General features: G+C 48.4%; 2 protein-coding genes across 3 annotated transcripts in view; both read left to right on the top strand.

Annotated features, from left to right (window-relative positions):
* The window catches only part of LOC136509930 (uncharacterized), a 50390-nt gene extending 37379 nt beyond the window's left edge, over positions 1-13011 (top strand). For both annotated transcript variants that reach the window (XM_066504518.1, XM_066504519.1), the window contains exons 7-8: positions 4902-5005; positions 12394-13011. In XM_066504518.1, coding sequence (XP_066360615.1) covers positions 4902-5005; positions 12394-12499 — 210 coding nt within the window. In that variant the 3' untranslated portion in view covers positions 12500-13011. The remainder of the gene's footprint in view (positions 1-4901; positions 5006-12393) is intronic.
* Positions 13012-22403: 9392 nt separating this feature from the next.
* LOC136509876 (uncharacterized) lies at positions 22404-23243 on the top strand. The gene has a single exon (XM_066504457.1). It carries the CDS (start codon positions 22412-22414, stop codon positions 23096-23098), a length of 687 nt encoding a protein of 228 aa, XP_066360554.1. The 5' UTR covers positions 22404-22411; the 3' UTR covers positions 23099-23243.
* The last annotated feature ends 3248 nt before the right edge of the window (positions 23244-26491 follow it).

Genomic DNA, 26491 nt, shown 5'->3' with positions numbered 1-26491 from the left:
AACCCGAATCAACACGGAATATTCCTTGTTGGGACAGACCCAACCCATGTCAATCTGTAACCAAACACTATGAAAACTGGGTCCAACCCAACCCAACCCACACCAACCTCCAATCCAAACACACAATAATATTCCATAACGGCCCTACCATTTCCTTCTTTCTCTATATTTTTTCGTAGGACCAACCTTATGTGAGATAATCTGCTGCTCTCCCTCTTTGTTTTGCTGCAGCAGGGGTTAGACCTTTGGTCAGCTCTTGCTGTCCTTGTATTGTATTATTAGAAGTATGGCAATAGGCCAACTTAGTAGTGGCATACATCAGCCATGTAGGGAGTAGTTCGGGCTAAGATCAGCCATACTCTTGTGTACCTTATAGCAATGGAAAACGTAGTTCAATTGCTGCACATATTCAGAGTTTCAGACTTTCAGTCTGTGTGTGTGCGCTCTGTCTCACCCCCTTCTTCTACCTCTAGCTGTTGTTGTGTGTGAGGGTGTTGGTGAGCTAGCTGCTCACCTGTGCAGGGAGATCGAGGGCCAACACCTTAGGCCAACCAGTCAAGTATTCCATGACTTCAGACTTTTTCCCACTAATAATAGGAGTACTAGGTGCCTTATCCTTGTCGCCCTGTTCCTTTTCTAAGTTCTTAAGGTCCATGCCAGGATCTAAAGTTTTACTACAGTCTATATGTTGGCAAGCTAAATCACAAGCTGAATCTCTATTATTGTCAAGTTCAAGCATTCTATCAACTATCAATTGAGAATGAATTTCCATCCCTCACCTCAATGCCAAGATCCTTGGCAACAGAAAGTACATGTTCTTTAGACACAAAACTAGAATACTGAATGGTTATACCTTTAATCTCTTACATATTCCATTTCCTCTTGAAATCTTGAGCTTTTTCCATCATAGTCTTGCCATTATCAATGTTCCTTTTACTCCTCGTTGGTAGAATTGAGCCTCATTTTTGTGATGTTCCTTTTACCTTTTCCCCCTCACTTTGTTCTCTATCTGATCATGTTTCTCCAGATCCTCCATTGTAGGTTGAGTGGCTGAGCTGTTATCTTCTTCTCTATCCGGGACTGCTCATCTTTCTTTTCTATGATGGGAATCTGGGATGATTCTTGATATTGTCCCTGCACACTAATATCTTGTACTGACTCGTGTTTTTGTGTTGAAGCTCATAGATCCATTCCTTAGGTAGCTGTTTGGTTTCTGCCTTTAGTTGACACACTGTTTGGTTTCTGCCTGCTCCAACTGACCCTCCTCTTCAAAGATCAGCAACCTCACTGTCTTGCTTCTAGCTGGGGTATTTTCTTCTCTAATTGTCCAGTTTCCTTGTTCTCCTTCCTGTCCTGTTTACCTGTAGATGTACCATTCAAATCTTCTCCAAGTAAGTCATCCTCTTCTAGCCCTTCTTCACCTCCACATTTACACAAGTCATCATCTGAAGAGTCATCTTTCTGCTCTACTCTTTCCGTCCCTTTTTAACTGTCGTTCTCACTTTCCGAGCTCAACTTGGACCAAATATATATACAAGAAAACCTTGTTATTTATGGTACATAATTAGTATCATTAGATAGATCGTTGAATCTATTTTCATAATAAACTTATTTGGAGATACAAATGTTGCTAATATTTTCTACAAACCTAATCAAACTTAAGAAAGTTTGACTGGCACGAATATCATAGAGACTTAAAAAGGGACAGAGGGAGTTCCCCTTTAGCTTTGAAGGAGACCAGGTATAGCTTCTTTTTGAAGAAAGATTCTCTCCTTTGGGATTCTTGTTGTTGGATCCTTACACTGTATCTTCACCCTCACCATGCTGAAAAAGCTGTTAAAAGAGTCTGCCAGTCCACTTCTACCATCAAGCCCAAGCTAGAAGCCATTTCTTTAATTGACACCCAGTCAACCCATTTTGGAGGCATCCCCTTAATTTGAACCCTACCAGGCTTCCCAATGGTTCCACATCTGCATTCCACACTTTCAGAAAGGCTATAATACTATCTCTATTCAGGTAGAAGACAGGCCTAACCTACCACAATGACCTTCCAAACTAATATCTTCCTCCTCCCGAGTAGTAGTGCCGAAGTCACATTTGATATACTCAGTTTTAGTTCTATTGAGTCAAACCTTTGGACTCCAAAGTCTCCCGCCATAACTCCAGTTTCTGATTCACTCATGTCCGGCTTTCGTCAACTAGCGCTACATCGTCCGCAAAAAGCATACACCAAGGGATGTCACCTTGTATGTCCCTTGTAACCTCATCCATCACTAAGGCAAACAGATAAGGGCTCAAAGCTGACTCTTGATGTAGTCCTATCCTAATCGGGAAGTCATCCGTGTCTCCATCACTTGTTCGAACACTAGTCATAGCATTGTTGTACATGTCCTTAATGAGCCCGACGTACTTCGTTGGGACTTTTGTTTGTCCAAAGCCCACCACATAACATTCCTTGGTATTTTATCGTAAGCCTTCTCCAAGTTGATAAAAACCATGTGTAGGTCCTTCTTATCCCTATACCGCTCCATAACTTATCTTATTAAGAAAATGGCTTCCATGGTTGACCTTCCGGGCATGAAACCAAATTGGTTCATAGAGACCCGCGTTATTGCTCTCAAGCGATGCTCGATAACTCTCTCCCATAGCTTCATAGTATGGCTCATCAACTTAATTCCCCGGTAATTAGTACAACTTTGAATATCCCCTTTATTCTTGTAGATCGGTAACAATATACATCTCCTCCACTCGTCAGACATCTTGTTCGATCGAAAAATATGGTTGAACAGCTTGGTTAGCCATACTATAGCTATGTCCCCGAGGCATCTCCACACCTCGATTGGGATACCATCCGGTCCCATCGCCTTACCTCTTTTCATCCTTTTCAACGCCTCTCTGACCTCAGATTCTTGGATTCTCCGCAAAACTGAAAGAGTCATCCAACTGAAAGGTTGTGTCCGTATTCTCACCATTGAACAATTTGTCAAAATACTCTTGCCATCGATGTCGGATCTCATCCTCCTTCATCAAGAGATGCTCCCTTTCATCCTTAATGCACTTAACTTGGTTGAAGTCCCTTGTCTTTCTCTCACGAACCCTAGCCATCCTATAAATGTCCTTCTCTCCTTTCTTTGTACTCAAATGTTGGTAAAGATCCTCGTACGCTCTACCCTTTGCCACACTTACAGCTCGCTTTGCAGTCTTCTTTGCCACCTTGTACTTCTCTATGTTGTCCACACTCCTGTCATGGTACAAGCGTCTTCTTGGCTCCACATCAACATGGTAAAAACCTAGCCCTCTGTTAGCACTACCATAGTCGTGCTTGTACCCTTGCTGGAGAAGAGCGCCGGTTGTGGAGTCTAGCAGGAGCTAAGGGTCTGTCCTCTTTTGACAGCCCCTCTCCTTAGTGGTTAGCTTAGTGCTAGTTTTTTTGGTCACCACTTTTTCTTTTTTTTCAGGCGCGAATGTAATTGCTGAGTTTTTCAGGCGCCAATCTCCTCCAACTGGGTAGCAATCGCTCACATTGAAGGATTTGGCCTTCCCCATCTTGCTTCTTATCCACATCAGATTCTCACGGCCCTCCCCTAGCCCTAGATCTGCGTGGGGGCGAATATGAGTCGAGGAGGAACCACAGCTGTCCCCAGAAATCCTGTAGCCTCCTTCCACTCGTGGGTTCAGGGTTCCGGGTGTCTCCCCTACTCTGTCCTACCTGGCTCCGCAAACTACATGGCCTAGGATGTGCCACTTGTCCTTCTCTCAGAGCTTTGCCTATACTGTTGGAGGCTGCCTGCAAGCCTTGCCCCGCCTAGTCATCGTGTGAGTCAGCGCCACGGTTTCTCAGTGACGTCCTGTGCTCCCTCATGGGACTCTTGGCCAGGAACTTGCTGCCGGTGAGCCTCTCATCATGGCCGCCTTGCCAATCCCTCATGTTGCTCTCGGCTCCCCCTCATCTGAGCCTCTATAGTCCTTAACTGATTTTTTTGTTCTTTCAAGGAGTGTTTTTACTATTATAGTTTGTAGATTTAGGGCAAAGGGTGGGCCTGCGGCATTTGTTGTCCTGTGTTCTAATTAGCCTCGCAGAAAGAGAGAGAGAGAGCAAGTGTAAACCTGACCTTTCAGCACCCGTTACAGCGGCTTGTAGATTTAGGACCTGTTTGGTGTGGACTGCAATTTATATATTTGAAGCTACTGTTGGGAAAGTAGCTGTTGAAAGAGTTTTTTAACAGAATTTCTTGTAGATCGTATATAACTTTAGTCACAATATGGGCCAAGATAGCTGCACATCATTATATTAAGAAGTGGTCCTCTGGAAATCAACATTATCTGTTATTTCGGTTATATTAAGAAGTGGTGTGGGTTTGGTTGGGGATTCTCCTCTCCATTACTCTTTCCTCTTAATGAAATGATACACAGCTCTCCTGTGTGTTCGAGAACAAAATATTAAGTGATCCTCATCCCAATATTTGAAACATATTGTGGTTGCTTCAGAAACCAATAATCTCTCTTTTGCAACTTGTTTTAGAAAAAGCAGCTAACCGAAATACCAAATGATAATATGTCTGAAAAAGTTTTCACCAAACAGATAATCATAATGCTAATCAAATAGATCCTTAAGTGTATTGTGACAGTAATATTTACATGTTAACTTCGGTTAATTAGCCCCAGTATTCAGAAAAGTGTGTTGTGGCACTTGCACAGTATACAAATGGAAAAATGTTATTGTGGTATCACTTGTATCCTTGAGAAAGCTTGCTAGATTATTGTTCATTTTTTTTTTGAAAAAGGACTATTTCATAAGTTCCCAATATATAAGTTATCCATGATTTTGTCGTGAGTCTTTAGGATTTGAATTTGAGAATCCTCTGTTACTAGGTTTTTTCTTATTGTTGGGACTAATGCAGGTACTTGCCGCTGGTGATATGTGTGCCATTTGCCAGGAGAAGATGCATGTGCCTGTTCTCCTTCGCTGTAAACATATTTTCTGTGAAGACTGTGTTTCCGAATGGTAACATTCTTTGCTTGCTGTTCCATATGCACTGTTCTTTGTCTTTGTTTTGAATCAGGCATCTAGTTGAATATGTTTACTGTATTCTTCTGTGTCCTTTAGAGTCTTGGAATGGGTATTATTCAAAATAGAAAGGCCATTCAATCTAAATTTAAGTACAACTCGTGCATCACGAAAAGATATGTGTGACTATACCACTACATTAGAGTCTAACCTCTAGAGTATCTTTACTTGCAAGAGGACCTTTGCTTCTGGTGATGCAACAGGAAATATATACAGTTTAAAATGGAGAAAGTTTTAGTATACCCAGGCAAGATAAATAGATTTGGCTTGTTTAGTTTCTTTATCACCCTAGCTACTTGTTATGAACTTGGGTCATGGGTGGAATGTGTGAGTTAGCTGAGGACAAGGTGGTTCACGGTGGAGCGAGGGGTGCTTGACAGGAGTGAGGTCAAGCCTTGCTACCTATGCAGCAGATACAGATACACCTCAGTATCGGAAGGATACGGATATGCGGATACGTTTTACTATTTTAAAATAAAAAAAGATAATAATGCATATTAAAACTAATAACAATAAAACATTCCAGTCTACTTAACTACTTAAGTACTTAAGTTCTATTAGTATGTTTTACTATTAATAAATGGCATTCAGGCTTGCATCAACTCTCTATTTCCTCATTTGTTTCCCTCGCATCCACAACATCAAGCTGCAGAGTAAAGAATGGAAAAAGGAGACGCCATCTACTCATATTTGGAGACGCCATCCACTGCATACAAAGAAAATCAAGCAACAAGAAATTAAGAAGCAAAATAGAGTAGATCGAGAATGCCAGAATGGGCAGAGGGAGAGGAAGTGGGGACCAACGAAATCAAGCAACAATAAGTCATGAACTGCAGAAATATAGTAGATCGAGAATGGGGAAGGGGATGAACTCACAGGAGGTTGTTGGATGCCTGGATCCACGTCGCGGGGGCAGAGATGTTGCCAGCTGCCGGTGGCAGGTGAGCACGGGCTGTTAGTCGCTGAATTCTTACTCTTAGTAGTAGCAGAATTCTTACTCTCATCGAGAGAGGATGTCACTAGGAGTTGGGGTAATTTTTTGGTTTATTTCTCATACAATGCCATGCCAACCTGAGGGGTTGGGGATACATATTTATAGGCTGCTAGCCAGCCAAGCATATGCCAAGATGCTAGTCTAAGATGCTAAGATGTTATCCTCTAAGATGCTGTCCTCTAAGATGATGTCCTAGATGCTAAGATGCTGTCCTTGTGGCAGCAACAGCCAGCAGCTCCACAAAGACTAGGCCAGCCAGACTTATCCGTCATTCTCCTCCTAAGCCTTGTGCGTCGTCTTATGGGAAAGTTGAACCATCCCGGTCCTCGAGTAGAGCTCAAGGAACTTGATCCTCCCAAGGGGCTTGGTGAGCAGGTCCGCAAGCTGGTCCTTGGTGTTGATGTAGCTCGCCTTGATGCTCCCTTCCTTCAAACAGCCTCGGATGAAGTGGTACCTCACTCGGATGTGCTTGCTGCGTTCATGGAAAACGGGGTTCTTTGCCAGGGCCAGAGCGGACTTGTTGTCCACCCTGAGCTCCACCGCTCTAGTGTCTCTGCCGAGGAGATCACCAAGCAGTCGAGCGAGCTAGAGCGCCTGAGTTGAAGCGGTGGAGGCCGCTATGTACTTGGCCTCGTAGCTGGACAGGGCCACCACCTGCTGCTTGACCGACTGCCATCTAACGAGGCACTTGCCGAGGAAGAAGAGGATCCCGCTCGTGCTCTTGCTGGTGTCGATGTCGCCGGCGTGGTCGCTGTCGCTGTACCCAACGAAGTGTGCTGCCCCAGGGCACCTAGGGTAGTAGAGGCCGTGATCGAGAGTCCCCGCAACGTAGCAGATGATTCTCTTCACAGCCTGTTGGTGCTCCGTCGTCGGTCGCTGCATGAACCGACTAACGTAGCCGACGGAGAATGCCAAGTCCGGCCGTGTGTGGGCGAGGTAGCGAAGGCTCCCCACAAGACGCTGGTACTGCGTAGCGTCCACCTCCATCGTGCTGTCGCGGCTCAGCTTCAGCCTCTCCTCCATCGGAGTGAGAGCTGGGTTGTAGTCGGTGAGCCCAGCTAGCTCAACGACGCGCTTGGCGTAGGCGGTCTGTCGAAGCGTGATCTCGGAGTCATCCTGGTGCACCTCGATTCCCAGGTAGAAGGAGAGAGGCCCCAGGTCACTCATCTAGAAGGTGGCCTTCATCTCTTCCTTGAATGCCGCCACCACCGCATCCTTGGTGCCGTTGATCACCAAGTCGTCGACGTAGACACCCACCAGCAGAGCATTTCCTCCACTGCCCCGTCGGTAGATGGCCGCCTCGTGCGGGCTTTGCTCGAAGCCCATCCCCTTTAGCGTGGAATCCAACTTGGCATTCCACGCCCTCGATGCCTGCCGCAAGCCATAGAGGGACTTGCGCAGGCGGAGCACCTTGCCTCCTTGCCGGGGATCGCAAATCCCGGCGGCTGGTGCACGTAGACCTCCTCCTTCAAGTCGCCGTTAAGGAACGCCGACTTGACGTCCATGTGATGAACACGCCAGCCCTACTAGCCAGCTCGCGCAAGGAGGAGTCGCACGGACTCCATCCGTGCAACGGGAGCAAAGGCGTCGTTGAAGTCGACCCGCCCCCCCCCCCCTGCTGCACAAAACATCGTGCCACCAAGCGAGCCTTGTACTTGACGATGGCGCTGGCTTCATCCCTCTTCAGCTTGTACACCCACTTAAGGGTGATCGCGCGGTGACCACGAGGAAGGTCAGCAAGCTCCCAGGTGCGGTTCTTCTCAACCGCATCCATCTCCAACTGCATCGCGGCGCGCCATGCTGCGTGTCTCTCGGCCTCTGCAAACGACCGAGGCTCGCCGTCGTCACACGCAAGGTGCAACTGCGCCTCCAGGTCGTGAGGCACCAGTCCCGGCACCGGCTGGTCGCCGAGAAGGTTCTCCATTGTACGGTACCGCAACGGCTCGCCGTCGTGGTACGCGTCGCTGCGCGCCTCGTCGTGAGAGAGCGGAGTAGCGAGCTCAACCGGGCTGTGCTCGACACGAGCTGGTGTCGGAGTAGATGTGCCCGGAGAGGTGCCTGTCGGTGCTGGAGTGCGTGGTGGTGCCGGCGAAGAACTCATCGCAGCCGAGGTCCTGGCTGGAGAGCGTGGTGCTGTCGGAGTAGCAGGCGCCGGGGTCGGTGGAGGCTCGGGGACTGGGGTAGACGCGCTTGTTGAAGAAGAGCTGCCTACTCCCCCAGCTCCCTCGAAGTGGACGTACTCGACAATGAAGTCGTCGTACGTTGGAGCCGAGCCGTCGTCCACCGCCTTGTCCCATGCCCATCCTCGCCCTTCGTCGAACACAACGTCGCGCGCCGTGCGCACACGTTGTGTCTTCGGGTCGAGGATGCGGTAGGCCTTCGAGCCCTCCGCGTAGCCGATGAACACTTCCGGAGTGCTCCTGTCGTCGAGCTTGCTGATGTGGCCGAGCTCCTTGGCGAACGCGAGGCAGCCGAAGACCCGCAAGTGGGAGACCACCGGCTTGCGCCCATGCCAAGCCTCGTACGGCGTCCTGCCGTCGAGCGCCTTGGTAGGCGAGCGGTTGTGGATGTAGACGGCCGACACCACCGCCTCTCCCCAGAAGATAGCCGGCATCCCCCTCTGCTTGAGAAGGGCACGAGTCATCCCCACAACCGTCTGGTTGCGCTGCTCGACGACGCCGTTCTGCTGCGGGCTGTACGGCGTGGAGTAGTGGCGCTGAATGCCCTCATCAGCGCAGTACGACGCTAATTCAGCCGCCGTTGTCGGTGCGCAGTACGCGTAGCTTGCGGCCGCACTCCGCCTCCGCAGCAGCCTGCGAGCGCCTGATGGCGTTCGCAGCATCTCCCTTGCTGCCGAGGACCATCACCCACATGTAGCGGGAGATGTCGTCGACGAGCAGTAGGAAGTAGCGTCGTCCTCCCGGTGTGGCTGGTGTCACCGGACCACACAAGTCCCCGTGCACAAGCTCGAGCCTCTCCTTGGATCGAAAACTCGCCCGCTGGGGAAAGGGGAGCCGCCTTTGCTTCGTCAACACGCAGACGTCGCAGAGCTGCTCCACATGGTCGAGGCACGACAGGCCTCGCACCATCTCCGTGGCACTGAGCCGCTTTAGGGCCTCGAAGTGAAGGTGCCCGAAGCGCTCGTGCCACTGCCACACCTCGTCATCCCGACGAGCAGCGAGACAGAGGGGTTGTGCCACCTGCACGTTAAGCACGTAGAGTCGATTTGCGCTTCTGGATACCTTGGCAAGAAGGCGACGACGGCGATCCCAAATCCTCATGACTCCATCCTCAACCACCACGCGCGAGCCGTTCTCATCCAGCTGTCCCAAGCTGATGATGGAGTTCCTAAACGCAGGGATGTAGTAGACTCCGGTGAGCAGCCTGTGCTCACCAGACACGGCGGTGAAGATGACGGAGCCGACGCCCTTGATCTCCACGTCGGAGGCATCCCTAAACTTGACGGAGCCTCGGACGCTAGAGTCAAGCTCGATGAAGAACTCCCGTCGACCGGTCATGTGATGGGTGGCGCCGGTGTTGAGGCACCACCCGTCAGTCTTGTCGTTGTCGGAGCCGTCGCCGAGGAGGGCGTGTGCTTTTGGCTCGTCAAGGTGGAGGAGAGCCACTGCGGCCGGTGGCGCTGGAGGTAGCTCGATGCTTGCATGTGCCATGAACAGAGCCGGCTCCTCCTCCGCCTGTGCGACGTGGGCCTGGCCGCGTCGTTGCTGTCGACAGTCCTTGGCCCAATGGCCAAGCTGGCCGCAGTTGCGGCAGGTGTCGTCCCGTGTCGGCTTGTGCCTGTCGGCGGCGCCGCCCTGGGCGCCTCCGCGGGCATCACCCTCGGCACGTCCTCGCGCCCCGGCCTCGGCGTCTCTGCGCGGCTTGCCACGCTTGCGGCCGCCTGTCGTGGAAGAAGACTCCCCCTTCTTTCGGTCACCTTGGCTGGCAAGCCACTGCTCCCGAGTGAGAAGGAGCTTCCCGCCAGTGGTGATGGGCCCCGAGAGAGACTGTGGCTCATCGCTGTCGACGACCTTGAGGCGACCTATCGCTTCCTCGGTCGACATCGTGGAGAGATCCAGCAGAGACTCGATCGAGCGAGCCATCTGCTTGTACTTCTCGGGGACGCAGCGAAAGAGCTTTTCGACAGCTCTCTCCTCGCCGTAGGTGTCGTCGCCGAACTGCACCATCTTCTGCAACAGAGTGTTGAGACGGAGAGCAAAGTCATCAACGTCCTCACCTGGCTTGAAGGCCAGGTTCTCCCACTCCTTGCGAAATGCCTGCAGTGTGGACTTGCGGGCGCGGTCGCTGCCGATGCGTGCCGCAGCGATGGCATCCCAAGCCTCCTTGGCAGTCCGCTTGTTGGTAAGCGAGAACTGCATCTCGGGCTGGACTGCAGCGATGAGGGTATCCAACGTCCGTCGATGTAGGTCGTTGTCAACGTCGCCGTACCGGACTGCCTCCCACATGTGCCGCACCTAGAGCTTTACCCCCATTACTGTAGCCCACTCGACGTAGTTGGTCTTAGTGAGGGTAGGCCACCCACCGCCGGGGCCGACGTCCCTGACGACAGCCTGGAGCCCGTGGTAACCACGGTAACGATCCGGGGAGAGAGCCACGCTGCCTGTGAAGGCCGCGCTCCATCGACCCGTCCGCAACCGTCGCCGTGCGCGCCTCCTTCAGGAGCGCCGGCGGCGCGTCCGCTCCTGTCTGGGCTGCCGCCGTGCTCGTGGGCGTGCGCGGCTGCCCACTGCGCCGCCCACGCTCGTCCTCCCTCCCTAGCAGCTCGACGTCCGCGTCGGCGCTGTCGTCAGCAGAAACGGAGCTGCTGATGCTGCCGCGCAGAATCTCGACCTTCGCTGCCGCCGCACGCGCTGCATCCGCCGCCGCCTCCGCTCTGGCTGCTGCCAGCTCCGCCGCTGCCAGCCTCGACGCCCTTGCCGCCGCGGGTAGCGGTCTCTGCCGCCGCTCGCTCGCGTTCCTCTGCCGCGGCAAGTTCGGTCTCCTGCCGACGCCGCGTGCTCGAGGCGACCGAGCGCTGAGACTGCCCTGCGGACATGACGCGCTATCGGGGGTTGCTATGTAGGGAGAAGGCTGCTTCAGACGAGCTGCGCAGAGGGAGAGGAGTGAGCAGGAGCGGCTGGAACTGCTGCTGCTCCCAGCTGGGGCTGTTGCGAGGCTGGGAAAGGAGATGAGCAGGAGATGCTCAGGCTACAGGATAGTACGGCTCTGATAACAGTTGTTAGTCGCTGAATTCTTACTCTTGGTAGTAGCAGAATTCTTACTCTCATCGAGAGAGGATGACACTAGGAGTTGGGGCAATTTTCTCGTTTATTTCTCACACAATGCCATGCCAACCTGAGAGGTTGGGGATACATATTTATAGGCTGCTAGCCAGCCAAACATATGCCAAGATGCTAGTCTAAGATGCTAGTCTAAGATGCTAAGATGTTGTCCTCTAAGATGTTGTCCTAGATGCTAAGATGCTGTCCTTGTGGCAGCAACAGCCAGCAGCCCCACAAAGACCAGACCAGCCAGACTTATCCATCACGGGCGGAGGCTCGTCGCCGGCGGCCGGCGAGCAGGACCAGACGTCACCGCGCGTGTTCGCTGGAGGCGGCGCGAGGTGCAGGAGTGCGGGTGTCGGGGGGCTGGCGTCGGGGACAGAGGGAGATGTGGGAGTGCACGCGTGTTTGTTGGGCTGGGCCGTATCGAATGGGCAGATACGTATTGGCTCACGTGCTCAATATTCGCTAAATTAATAAAAAAATTGGATACTCTGCTGGTACGTATCCGTCGCGTATCAACCGCGTATCCGTATCGTATACGTATCCGATAGGGGATAATGCACCTCCCTGGCTTGTTACACTGGAGCTGAGAGTGAAAGAGATAAACAAGGACTAGACTAACTTGTTCTTGCTTTATTTATGGCACTGTGTTTTCTTTGTAGTCTAGAGCAGCAAGTCAATCTTTCTTTGAAGAACCTCAGCAAACCAAAATCATAACAACTTTATATTAATCTTTTAGCTATCAAACCAAACAACTGGAACCAATTGAAATGACTTTAAAGAAAATGACAATCAGAGCTCATGTTTAGTCGGCGGCTGTTGAGCTGCTCTGCTTGTCGCGGCTGGTATAAATATTACATATGGCTCCACGTACCACTAGTGGGCAGCTTGTCTGGGTGAAGGTGTCATGGAACTAGAACATGCCCATAAATTTCTCTTGTTTTGAGTAGTATGTCAATGCTTATTTGTTTGCATTAAATTTGCCTGTGATCCTCCTATCTAATAACAAACGAGAAGTGACTGATTGCTATTATGCTGTTTTCTAGGTTCGAGCGAGAGCGGACTTGCCCCTTGTGTAGAGCATTGGTAAAACCTGCTGATATTCGGTCATTTGGTGATGGTTCGACAAGTCTATTCTTCCAGTTGTTCTGACTGCAAGAGGTAAAATCCTAACATAACAATGGACAAGCTATTGCATAAGGAGAACTCGAGTGGAGGTCCTTTTACGTTATCATGTGAAATCATCTTCCTCAATGTTGAGATCAATGTGAGAAGCGTTCAGGACAGTCACATGACAGTGCAAGTCGTTATGTTTGTCTATATCTTTAAGCAAATAGTTTACAGTGCTTTTTAGTTGCAACAGAGGCAAAATGTTTCCAGCAAACTGCTTTCAGAGCCAATAGAATTCTGCTGGACAAGCGATTTAAACGTTGAGGTCTGTTGAGACTGACAACTGTAGGCCTCATGTAAAACTCTGGTAATTTTTGCACATGTGGGCTTACCTGGGTTTAACTGAAATTCCAAAGTGCCGCCTGTGGCATTGACTGGCACAGGCAGCAAGAATTACCTGTCAGGATGGAAAGTGGTAAAGGAATGTAAAGCGTTGTTACATGGAAATTGTTGAAAACCATAATAGAAAATTTCACCCGTTGCAACATAGTAAATGCTGACAAACGCGACTTGTTTACAGATCTGCTAAATCATCTACAGTTCTACACTGCTTGTTATGTATAGTAGGGACCTGTTCGGCCGGCTCTTTCAGGCTTGGCTCCATGCTACAGTTCCGACAGAGCCAGAGTTGGAGGCCTTCACATTCATTTTTTCTAGCAGAGAAAAACGTCTTGTGAATAGTGCTGTCATAGTATGATTACAGGCTTAAGCTACGGGTGGTATGAAATTTATCTATGATGGTGCGTTGCTAATGGCAGCAAAATTATCACCCTTTGTCTTAAATTATAGGTTGCTTTGATTTTTTTTACGTAGTTTTGATATACAATCTAGATAGAGTGAAGTTCACAGACGGTCCTAAACTTGCACCGCTGTATCATCCTGCTCCTTCACTTTGAAAATACTACTTAAACACGGTTAGGGTCTAATTACTTGTCCAATCGGGTGCGAACCCGCTACCCACCTCACACCTTAGTTGCCCAGGCCGCTCTGCTCTTGCACCTCGGCGTACTTGGGCTGCGCTTTCCCAATCACTGTGCACCTCGACCCAGCCAGTAGCCCGTACGGTAGGAATGCCGCCGTCTGCCCGGCGCGGGTGCGAACAAGCTGGGGGCACTTGGCCACTTGCTCAAAGGAGCAACGCTAAGGCCACCGAGGCTGCGACTGCGAAGCTCACGGCCAAGCCCCATTCTTCCACCTCGAGTTGCACCTCGAGTAGATCTTGTCCGCGATGTCGCCTACTGGCGCATCGTGGGGCCATGTTGGGCAAGTCTGCCTGGGGTGCGACGGGGAGTGGGAAGGGGACTTGACCTTCTCGTTCTTGCCGGCGGCCGAGCGGACGTTGGTGCGGAGCCAGCCACTTCCTACCCCAGTGAATTTTTTTTGTGACGGAGGGACCTAAGTGGGCACCACATCGGCAACGCATCGTCATCTCGTGGTTCAAGTTCAAGGCATCCGTTGCAGGCGACGAATACATCCGGCACCGCGTCAAGGGCACGATCGAGGAGCCATACGCAGCGCCATCATCCTTGCACAGCATGTCGACGCACTAGACATCATCTGCTCCGGCGGAGGCATGCATGCTCAGATCGTGTGCACATGCACCCTGTATGCATAGCAGCATAAGCATATTGCGTACACGTACACGTACACCCCCATGGGCCGTGGCGCATGGATGCATGCACTCCTTGCCAATACAAGCAATAACTGAAAAGGGCATACAGGGCTACAGGCTGCTGGGCAGCGGAGCACTAGATACTTGGCGGACTACCGCTCTGCTGGCACCATGCTCGGATCGTCCTCATCTGGTAGACTAGAATTCTGCGCCAGGCATGGCAGAAGCTAAGGTGACCTTGCCACGGCGGAGCTCGGAGATGTTGACGCTGGCCCATGTCGCCTGAGGCGGTGAGGCCTGACCGGTGATTGTTGGTATTTCTTATACTCATGCATAATATCATTGTAGCATTCATCGAGTATACTAAGGTATCGTATTTATCCATAGGCAAGCAATGGTTAAAGAAAGTGAGTTAACCATCACATATTTACTAATTAATATACCGACTAGATTAAAGTGGGGGTAAGTGATATACGATAAGATAGGGTGACACACAAGTTGTTCTACTCATAGAAAGGTAAAGTGAACCCATAGCTAAATAGTAGGACAACGAGTGAGGGAGTTTCCTAAGTTTTTCTCACAAAGCTTCTTTCTTAGATATAGCTTAGCAAAGTAATTTAGCATACACTAGTAGAGAAACGGGCTCTAGTCCCGATTTCCAACCCCCCTTTAATTCTGGTTTTGGAACCGGGACTATGAAATCGGGACTAAAGGTCTTGATTTTTAGTCCCGGTTCCTCCAACCGGGAGTAGAGGTGTTTATTGGGTGAAAAAAAAGTTGCAGCTGTGGAGATTCAAACCTATAACCTCCCACTTCAGCTCTTGCACGCATTACCATCTCACCTACCACCACACATCTTACTTAGATAAGATACGCTTTCCTTTTAAATTCAGTTTGGAGACACCTTTAGTCCGGGTTTGAGATATAAACCGGGACTAAAGGTACCTTTAGTCCAGGTTCGTGTCTCAAACCGGGACTAAAAGTTGCACTTTTAGTCCGGGTTCATGTCTCAAACCAGGACTAAAGATTCTCGCACTGACGTGCCTCTGACACACCTCGGTAGCCGTTGGGCAGGGACCTTTAGTCCCAGTTGGAGCTACCAACCGGGACTAAAGGTTTCTCTAGTCCTGGGCGCGAAAAATACCGGGACTAAAGCCAAATTTCGAAGTGGATCAAAAGTCATTTCTCTACTAGTGATAACAAGATTAATGAGCACACACCAAGCACTTTGGAGCTCTGTTTCGGTTCATTTGATACTAATATATTGCATAAATAAAGTCTTACAAGAAAGAAGATACAAGAGCTAGCTCACCTTGCTAAAGACCAAGGCTAGTTCCACTCCACCATCCCTAAGAGGCATTGCTCCACTCACTCTAACTTCCACTAGCAGTATCACTAACACTAAAGCTACATCTTGAGAGAGTAGAGAGAGGTTCTCCTATGGTGTGTGTTGAGAATGAGCTGAACCCTCCTATTTATAGCTTGAGTGTAGTGAGGGGGTACTTGTAGTCGAATATGAGGCGGTTTGGAGCCGAGGAGGGGTTGGCCGACCTAAGGGCATTGGGCGACCGTCTGATTCCACCGACATAGCCCATGCATGGTTGGGATGCACTCCTAGAGGCGGTAAGAGCATGTCCAAGGCAATTTGGGCAAACCACCTCAGTTGGGCATTGGTCGACATGGCGGGAGGGTTGGCTACCCCCCCCCATCGAGGGCTAGGCCCCCCATCTTTTGCGTGGTGGATCTCCACGTGATGTAGAGTGTGGGTATGCAGATTTTGTGTCCATTTGATCACCGATGGTTAGATGGTGTAATGACCCACGATCGATCGTTCCAACTGAAAACTTTTTGGATTAAGTACTGAAAGATGGTTAGTTGCGCTCCTGTGGAGAACCCTGGCGCTTTGATCAGGAAATAAGACACGAGATTCAAATATCAATGTCGTTAACCCTTCCTAGGGGCATGGATGATGCTTACATCTAAGGAGATCAAGTTGGAACCCAATGCAGCAGAATCCTAGCAATTAACCGAAGATCAAGACAAGTCTAAGGACTAGCAGATTATCCGCCAAATCACGTGGACCATCCGCCAGCCAACTACATGTGTGCAAGATTTCAAGCCTCTCCAAGAGAAAGTCATTTGGAGGCTACAAAGAGAATATTGAGGTACTTGAAGCATACACAAAATGTTGGTTTGTGGTATCCCAAAGGAGCAAAGTTCGAATTAGTTGGATATTCGGACTCCGATTATGCGGGATGCAAAGTAGAGAGAAAGAGCACACCGAGCACATGTCAATTGTTGGGAAGGTCACTTGTGTCTTGGTCATCAAAGAAGCAAAATAGTATTGCACTTTCAACCACCAAAGCCAAATACATATCCGTCGGGAGTTGTTGTGCACAAATTCTTTGGATGAAGGCCACCTTGAATGATTTTGGAATCAAGTTCAAACAAGTGCCATTGTTATGTGACAATGAGAGTGCTCTCAAGCTCACCAACAATCCGGTTCAACATGCAAGAACAAAGCTCATTGATGTCCGCCACCATTTCATTAGAGATCATCAACAAAAAGGGGACATTTCAATTGAGAGTGTGGGCACCGAAGATCAACTTGCCAATATATTCACCAAGCCACTTGATGAGAAGAGGTTTTGTAAGCTAAGGAATGAATTGAACATATTAGATTTCTCAAATATGTGTTGATGCACCCCCACCTATATGACATGCCTCTCCTTTGAGCAAAGCAAGGTAAAATTGATTGGCATGACATACATTCTTTGTTAAAGACTTGTTTAGTGCATCTAGTCATTCCTATCATGTCTTAGGATCATTCATGAAAATCAAACAAATTTGATGCTTGTGTGGTACCACTAATGCTTATGTGATTGACTTGATCTAGTGGTAGCATATGACACATTTGTGGGCTTGTGAACCTAGTGTTTGATCTAGCTAATGAGCTAAAAGGGGTTTAACTCAACATGGGCAAGATAACCAATGAAAGTTGTTTGAAGAAGATTGTCCTTGGATCAAACCGAGTTAAATTTCTTTGGTAAAATGATCTAGATCGAACCAAATTTGGGAAAATGATCCTCACTTTCACCCTAACCTATCTAAAATTGGAGCTCACCTTTTGTGGTATTTGATGCCAAAGGGGGAGAAATAGTTCACAAAGATAAGATAGGATTGACAAAGGGGACAAAGGGGAGAGAAACAAAGATAAGGAGAGAAATGACAAAGGAAAGGGATCAATTAAAATTTAAGTACACAAGTAGGGGGAGCAAGCTCATAAACTTGAATGGTGCATTTGAATGTGCATTTCATATGTATGCTTGCATAATAGTTGTAGGTTTGATTGATGAAATGAAAAACTAGCATGCATAGGATAGTAGTTAGACACTTGAAATGTTTTATAAGTGGTATTAGAGCCTTGCTCCTAATGTTGATCTCACGAGGTATCTAGTTCTTTATCTTTTCAAGTGGTATCTAGCAAACCATGGTGCTAAGGATGGTGTTATTGGTGCACTCCGATTGGTATCACGCTTCAAAGGTCCATCTCTTACACCTTAGCATTATTTGATAGAAATTACTCTCCCATATTTCCTATCTATGCATATGTGCAAGCTTTAAATCCAAACTCTTAGCACATATGTAGGGGGAGTTAATGCTACCAATTCGGGTTCATGAAACTTGTCCAAATCCTTTACACATTGTAAAAATGCTTGGGCAAGCAACATGGATTCAAAATGATTTCAATTCATATCTTTGTGAAAGAGTTGTCATCAATTACCAAAAAGGGGGATTGAAAGCTCTAGTTTGGTTTTGGTTAATTGATGAAACCCTAGGTACTAACCTTTGGCTCTAAGTGAATATGAGATAAGTTAGTACATGCCAAGCAATGGAGCAAATGGATGATGATCATGATGATGGTGATGGCCATGGTGATGATCAAGTGCTCAAGCTTGGAGAAAAGAAGAAACAGAAAAACAAAATGGCACAAGGCAAAGGTATATTTGATAGGAGCATTTTATTTTACCACTCAAGACACCAAGTGGGTGTGAGTGGATTTAGGATAGATAGTTATACTATTAAGAGGGGTGAAACTCATATTAAAATATGGTTATCAAAGTGCCACTAGATGTTCTAACTCATTGCATATGAATTTAGATTCTACTGAGTGCTAACACCCTTGAAAATACTTTGTGAAAATGCTAACACATGTGCACTATGGTGAGACACTTTGTGGTTGGCAATATAGAAGCAAGGAAAAAAATGGTCACTTGAGTGACTGGACGTGTCCGCGGGAGGACCGGACGCGTCCGTTATGTGGCCCCAAGCTCAGCTACATTGGCCGAGATGATCGGACCCGGCTAAAGGAGAGGATCGGACCCTGGCAGAACATTGTTCCTGAGTCTGGTCAGCATGACATGGCACACTGGAGCGAGGCTGGAGAGGACCCGATGCAGGGCGAGTCCGGTCACCCTAGACCGGACGTGTTTGACCTGCAAAATGCATCTCTGGACCCTTACTAGAATCGATCGGACTCTAGCCAGTTAGGCATCCGGTCAGGTAGAGGCATGTCCGATCTCGGTACTGAGGGAGCTGGCGCGCGGGTGATCGGACTCCACGTAGGAGCGTCTGGTTGTGGACCTGTGCATCCGATCAGGTGTTGATTGCGCATGGCAGTGCTAGCCATTAGGCGCTAACAGCTCTATTCGTTTGAACATTACACGTGGCGTGCACATAGCGACCGGACGCTGTGACCGGACGTGTCCGATCAGTGCGCAGAAAAGGGATTTTGAGCCCAACGGGTATGTTGACTCTTGGGGCTCTATAAATAGATGTTGGCTGGCTTGGGCTCATTCTCTTGGCCATTTCTTTTGAGAATACACCCTAGTGAGCCTAGCCATTCCTCTCTAACTCATCTTGCTTGATTGATTCATCATTTGGTGAGATTGGAGAGCATCCAAGTGCATTGCTTGAGTGATTGCATCTAGAGGCACTTGGTGATTGTGTTTCGCTGTGGATTTCTCTTATTACTCTTGGTGTTTGCCGACACCTAGATAGCTTGGTGCAACGAGGATCGTTGAGCGGAGGATGGTGCTTGTCTCCGGCTCCAATCGGTGGATTGTGAGGGGTTCTTGTGCCTTCCCCGTGGGAGATCACGAAAGGCAACTCTAGTGGATTGCCCATGGCTTGTGGATCCCTATCTTGTGTTGGTTGTGTGGCACCCGGTTGCGGATTAGACGTGTGATGCCTATTAGCGCATGAACCTCCAAGTGGGTGAATCGTCACAATGGAGACCAGCTTGCCGGCAAGCAAGTAAACCTCGGTGAAAAATCATTGTGTCTATTGTATTCATTGTGATTGATTTTTCGCTTGCCAGGCTCGGTATAACATCTCTATCACTATCTTGTATATTTACATTCTTACTTACTTGTGTAGTGGTAGTTGTAGTTGTTAAAGTAGCTCTCTTGGTTAGCTAGTTGTCTAGCTTGTTAGTTAGTTGTTTAGTTTCTTGCTAGCTCAACTAGTGTAGCGAGTAGATACTTAGCCCTTGATTACTTAGTGATCATAGATAACTAGAATTGTTGGTAGCTGGCTTTCCTTTTGATTAGAGCTAGAGCAAAACGCTATTTCGCCATTTAGTGTACTAACCACTTGCTCTAGTGTATTTGTAGAATTTTTTAGGCTATTCACCCCCTCTAACCATTTAGGACCTTTCACCGGGCAGGGATCCTATGCCCTGAGTGTTGACCAGCCCACCGAGCGTCCAAGGCTCAGGGGCTCCCTAGCATTGCCTCGACTAACGGGCGCGTGGCCCTATCGCCCACTCCTCTGATAGAGACATGCAGGCGGCGTGACGCAAGAGGACAAATCCCTCCACCGGCTCCAGGGGCATGGGGGCTCCTAGGCCCACTTATCAGCCTCCCGAGCCAGGCACCTTCACCGCCAAGGAAGCCTTGAGAAGGCTCACCCGGTGGATGCCTGTCCAAGCAGACAGCCCCTAACGGTCAGAACGTTAGGGCCAAAAGAGCCAGGCGGCGCTCGAGGCTCCCTCGGCTCCACGACAACGCTAGGGTTCATCCATGCCGCGACAACGCCCTCTTGGACTCCGGTGCACGTAGATCATAGACTAAAACCCTGAACCACCTTGTACCCGACCTTCCTCGGAATATAAGGGGGAGGTCGGCTCCTAGAGAGAGAAGAGGTCGAACTCACCAAATAGACCAGAGCATTCCAAGCTCCGCTCAGAGCAAAGCAAGCCAAGAGGAACGACCGAGCGTTCTTTTTTCTGATCGGGGAAGAAACCTCGCCGCCGATGAGCCTTAGGACAGCATCGAGCGATCCCTTGCCAAATCTCTTTCTCTTTCGTTGTAACCCCCGAATTGGGGTGTTCTCGAATACAAAGAACAACCACTGCTGGACATAGGGCTTCGACAGCTTGAACCAGGATACGTCGCCGTGTCTTCTCTTGTGTTCTTGAGTCCACCCGAGTCACCAGAGACCCACACTCAGTGACACCCGACGAACAACGATGCTTGTCGCGGCAACTACCCCACGGCAGTAGTCGTCTGGTACTCACTACACTCATTTTCATTGTCTTCACTTATGTTGTACAATCAAAATTTTAAATCAACAAGACTTGTATATGTTTTTCGCTGATTTATGTACTCTGTTGTTGAGATATAATCTTGATATGTGGCGGCTATTGTGGTATGATACTCAACCGTGATCCTGATGTAGTGGATATGTGTATGGCATCTCTAGAGGATTACCAAGTTAGTTTGCTTAAATTGAGTTGGTTAAGTGGATGACACTCGATTTAGGTAAATTAACGTGGTGGATCCCTACGCCTTCCATCCTAAAAACAATATAAATCTCACTCTCTGAAAAATCAATCAATCCTAAGTTTGACTAATTATTTATAAAAAAAATACTAATATAATAAGTATCACTGAATTAATTATGAAACATATTTTCATAGTAAGCCTATTTAAAAATACAAATGTGATATTAACTGGTCAAACTTGGAATCGTTCGACTTCCATTCTTTTTAACACAAAAGTAGTACTCCCTCCGTTTCAAATTATAAGTCGCTTTGACTTTTTTGATATATCCATTTTACTATGTAACTTATAATTTGGAACGGAAGGAGTAATTGACAACAATCAAGTCCTATAACTGTTTGTCATGTAATGTCAGACTTCTTAATGGTATCTTCTTCCACTCGGGTTTTGGCTCGAGATGGCGTGATATTCTGTGTGGTCTATTGGTATCTTCTTCCACTCGGGTGCTCCTTAATGGTATCCCTGGAGATTTTATCCAACATAGAAGAGGACTTCGTCAAGGGGATCCCCTCTCTCCGATGCTTTTTATTCTGGTCATGGATGTTTTAAATTGGATGGTTACAAGGGCTTCTGAGGCAGGGCTGCTACAACCCCTATCTAGAAGACCAATTCAGCATAGAATTTCCCTCTATGCGGATGATGTGGCCCTTTTTCTCAGACCGGCTGCAGAGGACATCTCTCTGACTCTAAGCATGCTCCAACTATTTGGGGATGCGTCAGGGCTCAAGACTAACGTTTAGAAGAGTAGTGTGATGCCAATTCAGTGCTCGGAGGATGATATGGCTGTAATACAAAGCTTACTGCCTTGTGAAATTATGAATTTTCCATGCAAGTATTTGGGTTTGCCCTTGTCTCAAGAAACTAACAAAGGAGCAATTCCAGCCAATAATTGACAGAATCGCGGATCAATTACCGGGTTGGAAGGCAGATTTGATGACACGGGCTGGTAGGGTAGTGCAAGTGCAATTTGTCTTGACAGCCATGCTGATCTATCTAGCCATGGCTATAGATCTACCTCCCTGGGCAATTAAGGCCATTGATAAAATCAGAAGAGGGTTCGTGTGGAGAGGACGCAAGGAAGCAAAAGGTGGACATTGTCTCATCGCGTGGCCCAAGGTTTGTCGAGCAAAGGAGCTAGGTGGGCTTGGGATTTCTGATCTGAAATCTCTATGTATTGCACTAAGAGTAAGATGGCCATGGCTCAAAAAGTCTGAACCTAATAAACCCTGGGCAAGTTTGCCACTGCAAGTCAGCAAGGATGCTGAATGCCTCCTCTCCCTGGCCATTATTACTGAAATTGGTGATGGTGCCGATACCCTTTTTTGGAAGGATAAATGGTTGGCTGGTAAGAGCATTCAGGATCTTGCACCCAATCTGTATGTGCTAGTACCAAAAGGAAGGGCACGCAAACACACTGTGAAGACTGCTCTTGATGAGATGAAATGGACAGAAGATATCCAAGGGGAAATACCTGTGCAAGCTTTAATGGAATATCTTGAGCTATGGGATATGCTAGAGGATATAAGTGTACAGGAGGGGATCCCTGATAGGCATATTTGGAGGCTGTCCGCCTCAGGTAAATATACAGCTAAATCAGCCTATGGTGCACTTTTTGAGGGAGCCCTCAGTTTCGCCCCATTTGAGCGCATCTGGAAATCTTGGGCGCCCCCTAAGTGTCGTTTCTTCATGTGGCTGGTTGCTCACAATCGCTGCTGGACAGCTGACAGGTTGGCTCGAAGAGGTCTTCCTCATCCGGACCATTGTCTGCTATGTGATCAAGAAGAAGAGAACATCCAGCACCTTCTCATTGGGTGTGTGTTTGCAAGACAATTCTGGTATGACATCCTACATAGCATCGGACTGGCAGCACTAGCCCCGCAGTCAGATGTTTCCTCCTTTGATGATTGGTGGGACAAGGCGGTCTTGACAGTAAGCGAAGATGCGCGAAAGGGACTGAATTCCCTCATTATCCTAGGAGCCTGGACCATCTGGAAACATCGAAACGATTGTGTCTTCAACGGAGCTACCCCTAGATTATCTACAGCTTTGAACCTTGCTAGGGAGGAAGCCCTCCTTTGGTCTTTGGCTGGTGCTAGGGGACTGTCCCCGATACACAGCTCTTGATGTTTAGAGGGTCTCTGGTCATGGTTTTCTTCTCAAGCATAGGTGATTAGTTCCAGTCAGTAAGTGGAGGTGTGTTGGTGTTGTGTTTGTGGGTGTGGGTGTGTTTGGGTCTCTGTATGACTCCTTTCTCTTCTATTAATACAATGATACGCAGCTCTCCTGCGTATTCGAGAAAAAATGTCAGACTTCTTATATTGGATCTGCTGAGGCGGTTAAGCTCTTCACCTCTCCCCGCTGATTTGCAATCGCAAAAGAATTCTAAAAATGAAACTCCTTGGCATGAAAAATATTTTTGACACTGGATGATCTTCAAAGTTCAACTAAACAAGAATTAGATGACAAGCAGTCAAGAGAGTCGTTCTATTCAAATCCATTGGGATTTTTTTAGGCTAAATCTTTTGTCTCATTGTTCACCTTTTTTTCTTAAGAAAAAAGATGCCTGTTTAATTCTTTACAAAATTCTTCGAGGACACATGATGAGTAGACTTTCTGAAGAAAGAGCAAAGCATGTACTGAAGTACGCAAGACTATTTTTCATGCAAATCCGTTATCCTAACTGGGGCAGCAAGGAAAGTAACATTTGGCACCGACACAACAGTATAGTACTGAAGATGCCAAACAGTAACAGTAACAGTAACTCGTACAAGTTACACAGAAAGTGCAAGCATCCGAAGCATGAACACATTCCTTGGCATTTGGCCACAGCTCAGTCGCGACAACACACAGGCATGGCAACCGATCCTTGGTTACATTGAACAGTGCAGTATACAAATATGTGTTCCCGTCACAACCAGGCAACCACCTTACTCTTCTGTGAAGGTTGGAGGCGGGGGCTTTGCTCTATTGCTCAGAGATGACCGCGAAAGCATATTTGGAGAAGCTTGTACGACTGGGCAAGATTCTGGTACAACGACGGATGTTGACGTCGTCGGAGCAGATTTTGGTGTAGCTGGAGTGGCTGCGAGACTCACAGTGCAAGGTAGTACTTGTGTAGGGTACACCTCGGTGACCTCTTCGATGCCTTCGTCTACGTATATGACATCCTGCACAGTGAGCTGGTGATACTCAACAATTTCTCGCAGGAATCTGTTTTCTCGTGCGTATACTGAGTTCTCATGCGCAAGCCGTGCCTTCTCAGCTAGTAGTGTTTCCAACTGGAGGCGGATCTGCAAAAGAAATGAATGATAAGTGGCCAAACCTGTAGCAAGTACACCCAGCACTTGTTAATTCAGCTAGACATAATATGAAGTAAACTTCACAAAAGAACTACTCTTAAAATTATCACATTCAAAAAACAATTTCGGAGAACCTCACTATCATGTGCAATAATGCTTCACAAAACCAATGCTATGCACCACCATAATTTCCAGTGAGCTTAACAAGCCAGGTCTACTTGTTAACCTAACAAACTAGTATTAGATGTATATCCATCGGTGTTAGCACCCAAGGTGCCGATGGTAACCGAATACAGGAAGAACAGATTCTGAAATAAGCTACGAATGATTAAAACTGAAATTGAGTTTTACATCTCTCTGTTCATCCCTCTTTCTCCCCTCCTCTTGCTACTTATACAAGGTTCCTAGTTAACCCAGGATGGGCCAGACACCAACGAGTTGGGCTTCATGATTCTCTTGGGCCTGTTAGGAAGTGGGCCGGTTGTCAAGCTGGGAGTGGTATCTTCTTGATCAGGTGCCGCCGGGTCCGAGCTGCTGACAGTCCCCGGGTCTTCAGAGCCGGCATGTCCCCAGGCCGGTGCACGCGGAGACTGTTGTCGCAAGGTGACAAGGGACTCCCAGGTAGCCAACTCCGGCGGTGTGTGGGACCACTGTATGAGACCCTGCTCCAGTGGATGATCGCCCGAACTCCAGTGACGCTGTAGAACACGAAGTGGAACTTGGAAGGTCTGTAAGTTAGATGGCAAGGTAGTTGATACCTGTTGAGCACCTGGAGAAAACTTGAGCTGGGACACATGGAAAACCGGGTGAACAGTTGATGATGGTGGCAACTCCAATCTGTAAGCCACGGGTCCAATCTTCTCAAGAATTTTGAAAGGCCCAAAGAAGCGGAAGGACAGCTTGTGATTGGCGCGGCGCAACATAGAAGACTGCACATAGGGCTGTAACTTTAAGAACACCGAATCACCCACTGAAAACACTCTCTCGGAACGACCTTTGTCGGCTTGACGCTTCATTCGGTCTTGAGCACGCAGCAAGTGTTGCTGGATGAGCTCCTGCATGTGTCTGCGACCAGCGAGCCATGATTGCAGATCTGGGACAGGATCAACTGATTCCACATCGAGACCCATGTGTCAGCCATATAGGACCTCAAAAGGTGACTTGCCCAAAGCTGAATGTAAGGACGTATTGTACCAATACTCCGCGAGTGATAACCATTTATGCCATTGAGAAGGGCAGGAGTGAGCAAAACAGCGAAGAAAGGTCTCAAGGCATTGGTTTACCCGTTCTGTTTGGCCGTCAGTCTGCGGGTGGTAAGACGAACTGAGGCGGAGAGAAGTGCCAGCTGCCTTAAATAGAGCCTGCCAAAACTGACTGGTGAAGATCTTGTCGCGATCCGAAATGATGGAAGTTGGCATGCCATGCAAACGGTATACATTATCGAGGAACAGCTGAGCCACTGTCTTGGCCGTGAATGGGTGCTTCAATGCAATAAAATGAGCAAACTTGGAAAACTTATCGACAATGACCAAAATAGCATTGGCAGCACCTGATGCTGGTAGCCCTTCGACAAAATCCATGGAAATGATCGCCCAGGAGTTGGTAGGAACCGGCAGCGGCTGTAGAAGACCCGGGTATCTGGCTCGGTCAGGTTTAGCCTGTAAACAAACGGAACAGGACTGCACCATGTGCCAGACATCAGCTTTCATGCCAATCCAGAAAAACAAACGTTTCAGTCTGGAGTAAGTGGCTGGGGCACCGGAGTGACCTCCCAACGGGCTAGCATGAAAGGCTTGCAAGACTTGTTGCTGAATGGCTTTACTGGATCCCAGCCAAATACGTCCTTTGTATCGAATGACACCTTGGACCAGCGACTAGTGAGGAACAGCCTCCGGATTGACAGCCAAGTGTGACAACAGCTTGGTAGCCGCGGCATCAGCATGATAGCTAAGCACTACTGCTTCCAACCACTGGTGTGTAATAGAGGAGATAGCCATTAGAGGCTCGAGATGGCGACGCCGAGACAAGGCATCAGCCGCGCCGTTCTCGGTTCCCTTCTTGTACAGGATCTTGTATTGGAGCCCCATTAATCGAGCAAACACCTTTTGCTGCCATGCTGTATGCAAGCATTGATCGTTGAGGTGTGTTAGACTTTGATGATCGGTGTGAATATAAAACTCAGCTTGGAGAAGGTAGTGACGCCAATGGTCTACTGCCA

Source organism: Miscanthus floridulus, chromosome 16 (genome assembly GCF_019320115.1).
Source record: "Miscanthus floridulus cultivar M001 chromosome 16, ASM1932011v1, whole genome shotgun sequence".
Taxonomy (NCBI): Eukaryota; Viridiplantae; Streptophyta; class Magnoliopsida; order Poales; family Poaceae; genus Miscanthus; species Miscanthus floridulus.
The sequence above is the reverse complement of the archived record's forward strand: the minus strand, read 5'-3'. Positions and strand labels throughout refer to the sequence as shown.

Bases quoted from the DNA above. Each gene is read 5' to 3' on its own strand.
- LOC136509876 (XM_066504457.1), top strand. From the start codon at position 22,412: ATGAAATGGACAGAAGATATCCAAGGGGAAATACCTGTGCAAGCTTTA.